Below are 5,048 nucleotides of genomic sequence, written 5' to 3' on the forward strand. Positions count from 1 at the left end.
GGGGGGTGGGGGGGGCTGCTGGGGGGGTGGGGTGGGGGGGTGGGGGGGCTGCTGGGGGGGTGGGGGGGCTGCTGGGGGGGTGGGTGGGGGGGGCTGCTGGGGGGGGTGGGGGTGGGGGGGGCTGCTGGGGGGTGGGGTGGGGGGGGCTGCTGGGGGGGTGGGTGGGGGGGCTGCTGGGGGGGTGGGGTGGGGTGGGGGGCTGCTGGGGGGGTGGGGTGGGGTGGGGGGCTCTGGGGGGCGGCGGGGGTGGGGCGGGGGCGGCTGCTGGGGCGGGCTGGGGCTGGCGGCGGGCCTGGGGGCTGGGGGGGTGGGTGGGGGGGGCTGCTGGGGGGGCTGGCGGGGGGCTGTGGGGGCTGCTGGGGGGGGGTGGGGTGCGGGGCGGGGGGGGGCTGGGGCTGGGGGGCTGCTGGGGGGGTGGGGTGGGGGGGGGGGGCTGCTGGGGGGGTGGGGTGGGGGGGGCTGCTGGGGGGGTGGGGTGGGGGGGCTGCTGGGGGGGGGTGGGGGTGTCTGCTGGGGGGTGGGGTGGGGGGGGGCTGCTGGGGGGGTGGGGTTGGGGGGGTGGGGGGGGCTGCTGGGGGGGTGGGGTGGGGGAGGCTGCTGGGGGGGGGGGTGGGGGGGGCTGCTGGGGGGGGGGGGGTGGGGGAGGCTGCTGGGGGGGTGGGGTGGGGGGGGGCTGCTGGGGGGGTGGGGTGGGGGAGGCTGCTGGTGGGGTGGGGGGGGGCTGCTGGGGGGGTGGGGTGGGGGGGCTGCTGGGGGGGTGGGGTTGGGGGGGTGGGGTGGGGGGGGCTGCTGGGGGGGTGGGGTGGGGGGGGCTGCTGGGGGGGTGGGGTGGGGGGGGCTGCTGGGGGGGTGGGGTGGGGGGGGCTGCTGGGGGGGGTGGGGTGGGGGGGGCTGCTGGGGGGGTGGGGGGGTCTGCTGGGGGGGTGGGGGGGGTCCTGCTGGGGGGGTGGGGTGGGGGGGGCTGCTGGGGGGGTGGGGTTGGGGAGGCTGCTGGGGGGGGTGGGGTGGGGGGGGGTGGGGTGGGGTGGGGGAGGCTGCTGGGGGGGTGGGGTGGGGGGGGGTGGGGTGGGGGGGGGTGGGGTGGGGTGGGGGGGCTGCTGGGGGGTGGGTGGGGGGGGCTGCTGGGGGGGTGGGGTGGGGGGGGCTGCTGGGGGGTGGGGTGGGGGGGCTGCTGGGGGGGGGTGGGGTGGGGGGGGCTGCTGGGGGGGTGGGGTGGGGGGGGCTGCTGGGGGGGTGGGGTGGGGGGGGCTGGTGGGGGGGTGGGGTGGGGGGGGGCTGGTGGGGGGGTGGGGTGGGGGGGGCTGGTGGGGGGGTGGGGGGGGGCTGGTGGGGTGGGGGGGGGCTGGTGGGGTGGGGGGGGGGCTGGTGGGGTGGGGGGGGGGGGGCTGGTGGGGTGGGGGGGGGGGGCTGGTGGGGTGGGGGGGGGGGGCTGCTGGGGGTGGGGGGGGGGGGCTGCTGGGGTGGGGGGGGGGGGCTGCTGGGGTGGGGGGGGGGGGCTGCTGGGGTGGGGGGGGGGGTGCGGTGGGCTGCTGGGGTGGGGGGGGGGGTGCGGTGGGCTGCTGGGGTGGGGGGGGTGGGGTGGGGGGGGCTGCTGGGGGGGTGGGGTGGGGGGGGCTGCTGGGGTGGGGGGGTGCTGTTGGGGTGGGGGGTGGGGTTGCTGGGTTGGGGTGGGGGGTGGGGCTGCTGGGTTGGGGTGGGGGGTGGGGCTGCTGGGGAGGGCTGCTGGTGGGGGGGGCTGCTGGGGAGGTGGGGTGGGGGGGGCTGCTGGGGAGGTGGGGTGGGGGGGTGCTGTTGGGGAGGGCTGCTGGGGTGGGTGGAGGGGCTGTTGGGGAGGGCTGCTGCTGGGGGAGGTGGGGTGGGGGGGCGCTGTTGGGGAGGGCTGCTGGGTGGGGCGGAGGGGCTGTTGGGAGGGCTGCTGGGTGGGTGGAGGGGCTGCTGGGGGGGTGGAGATGCTGGGGTGGGGGCTGCTGTGGGGGGCGTGGCTGCTAGGGGGGGGTGGGGCCTGGGAGTTGCTGCTGGGGATGCGGGGTGGTGGAGGCAGGGAGGTTGTGGATATGTGGGGTTGGAGCAGACGGAGATGAGCACGGCCAGATTTTTCAGCTGGATATACTATTCTGCACATTGACTATGGTCTGTTTTCTGTCTAGGGGAAGGAGTATGCCAAGGGAGACAGCAGATACGTCACGTGAGTGCTACACCTACTATCCAGCACTTCTCATGAGCGGCAGACAGCAAAGATATACACCTAGTGTACAAAGCCAGAACTGATAAGACAATTAAGCACATAAAAGGGGAGCATCTAGGCAATATGAATCATAATGTAATGTCTACAAATAATAATGAGATGACCCAGATAGGATTGGAAATATACTAATTCCAGTTCAAGATTGAGGTGAGATCTTTCCAGTTAGAATGTTTTCAACCTCTCTCTTTCTCTCTCTGCAGTGCTGACAATTTCACTGTGTGTATGGAGACTATCACTGCCTGGACCTGGGGTCCTCTCAGTCTCTGGACTGTCGTGGCCTTCCTGAAGAATAAACCGAATCGTTTTGTCCTCCAGCTCATTGTCTCCCTGGGTAAGGACCCCACCCACCGATTTGGCTCGTCAATTAGTCTCTGGTTGGAAACTGGAACTACATACTCCCTGTCCACTTCGAATCTGAAATCTTCCACAGTCGTGACTGATGGCTTTACTCTATCTAACCCCGTGCTGTACCTGTCCTGGGAGTGTTTGATGGGGACAGTGTAGAGGGAGCTTTACTCTGTATCTAACCCCGTGCTGTACCTGTCCTGGGAGTGTTTGATGGGGACAGTGTAGAGGGAGCTTTACTCTGTATCTAACCCCGTGCTGTACCTGTTCTGGGAGTGTTTGATGGGGACAGTGTAGAGGGAGCTTTACTCTGTATCTAACCCCGTGCTGTACCTGTCCTGGGAGTGTTTGATGGGGACAGTGTAGAGGGAGCTTTACTCTGTATCTAACCCCGTGCTGTACCTGTTCTGGGAGTGTTTGATGGGGACAGTGTAGAGGGAGCTTTACTCTGTATCTAACCCCGTGCTGTACCTGTCCTGGGAGTGTTTGATGTGTGCCGGGTGCACCGACATCCCTGATCAGTACGATTTGTGAAAACAAACCCATAGCAAAAAGTAGTTTGAGTTTAAAAAAAAAATGGGGATCCTAGGTTCGGTGCATGAATCCAGAAGCTCGGCGTGGAAGGTTGACGGGTGTTTCAGTCATCCATTCATCATCAAATTCTTCATCACCTCCCACGTCAGCATCCTCATCTGCGCCTATAATTGTATGAAATTCGGCATGTCCACATTAACTCTTACCAACTTTTACAGATGCACCATAGAAAGCATCCTATCGGGCTGCATCACAGCCTGGTATGTCAACTGCTCGGCCCAGGACCATGTCACAGCCTAGTCCATCGTACGAACCCACTTCTCATCCATTGACTCTGCCTGGGAAAGCGGGCAGCAGAATCAAAGACCCCTCCCACCTTCCATCGGGCAGGAGATACAAAAGTCTGAGAACATGCAGGAACAGACTCAAAAACAGCTACTTCCCCACTGTCACCAGACTCCTAAACGACCCTCTTATGGACTGACCTCATTAACACTACACCCCTGTATGCTTCACCCGATGCCGGTGTCTATGTATTTAAATTGTGCATTTATCATAAGTTCCATGTATGTATGTATTTATGTATGTTCTATGTTCATGTAAGGAACGATCTGCAGAACAATACTTTTTGCTGTGACACTAAATCTAACTGTTGTTCTCTGGGCAGGCCAGCTTTACGGCGACGTTCTGTATTTCTACACTGAATACCAGGATGGCTTCAGTCACAGTGAGGTCGGACACCCACTCCACTTCTGGTTCTACTTCGTCTTCATGAACTCGTTGTGGATCATCATCCCAGCTATCCTGATCCTAGACGCCTGGCTCCACCTCAGTTGGGCTCAACAGGCAGCTGACTCTGCTCGCCCCGGGGGGCAAGTCCAAGAGCACGTGACTGAGGGGAGGAGGGGGAGTGGGTCTGTCTCATCTTTTTCCCTTTCTCCTTTTTCGCCTTGTCCGTTCCAGGAGTGGATGTTTCAGGGGATCTTCTTGGCCAACATTGAATTGTGGGAAAGGGGTGGGCTTACCCACTGTCCAATAGGGGCCTATCTGGTGAGGGATGGGTAAACCCGAGAACAACATTCGAATGCTTAACCACAAACTACCCATCGATAGAAATGTACACCGGATTCATTCCTCTGCCTGAGGGCATTGCTTCATCCAGAACTGTTCTCTTGGGCAGGTGTTTTTGGCCATTTCCTTTCACTTGGGTCTTGCGGGAAGGGGTGCACGGTGCAAGAAAGCAGGTTCCATATCTACCTGAGCCGGAAGAAGAATCTAATCCCCACCTGCCTGTGCTGTTGCCGTTATTCTGAGCCCCTTGCCAGCCAACACTAAAAGTGACGGGCCGTTGCCGAGCAGCCGCCCAAATTGCCCCTCGCTGTGAGAAATGATCTTGGCTCGGGAGATAAAAATTCAGGGGACAAAAAATGACTCGATCCGAAGAATTTTGGCACTGTGAATTGGTTGTAGTGTATTCCTCTATGTACTTGGTCTTGTTACCAGTGTGGTAGGTAACTAGTGTTACTCAATCTTTGGTTGCTGATGAGGTCTTGTGAATCTCGATGAAGAAGACTCGAACTCGCCCAGTAACAACACCGGTTTATTGAGTAACTAACAACAAGTGCATGAGTTCTTCACTTTAACTTTGATACTAGTGATAAGGTTAAACAACAGTTGACTATACGTAACTCCACTAACTATCCGAACTATTCTGATATTGCTCTGATCATAGTGCACCCGAGAGAGAGACTGCCCCAGACCCAATGTGCCTGACTTTTATACCCCCATTGGTCCAGCCCTCTAGTGCTCACGTGGTGCTGCTGATTACTTATTAACCCCTTGTGTACTTGCACATACAGAGATCACTACAGTACTGGCTGTAGAGAGTGCAAAGGAGGTTCAGCAGACTGATTTCTGGGGTGGC

The 5,048-nt window shown here is 61.9% G+C and overlaps 1 protein-coding gene across 1 annotated transcript in view; it reads left to right on the forward strand.

Annotated features, from left to right (window-relative positions):
- Positions 1-5,042, forward strand: part of LOC140406579 (3-beta-hydroxysteroid-Delta(8),Delta(7)-isomerase-like) — an 8,596-nt gene extending 3,554 nt beyond the window's left edge. The window contains exons 2-4 of the mRNA XM_072494581.1: positions 2,149-2,185; positions 2,446-2,576; positions 3,792-5,042. Coding sequence (XP_072350682.1) covers positions 2,149-2,185; positions 2,446-2,576; positions 3,792-4,189 — 566 coding nt within the window. The 3' untranslated portion in view covers positions 4,190-5,042. The remainder of the gene's footprint in view (positions 1-2,148; positions 2,186-2,445; positions 2,577-3,791) is intronic.
- The last annotated feature ends 6 nt before the right edge of the window (positions 5,043-5,048 follow it).

This window comes from Scyliorhinus torazame, unplaced genomic scaffold (assembly GCF_047496885.1).
Source record: "Scyliorhinus torazame isolate Kashiwa2021f unplaced genomic scaffold, sScyTor2.1 scaffold_669, whole genome shotgun sequence".
NCBI classification, from domain to species: Eukaryota; Metazoa; Chordata; class Chondrichthyes; order Carcharhiniformes; family Scyliorhinidae; genus Scyliorhinus; species Scyliorhinus torazame.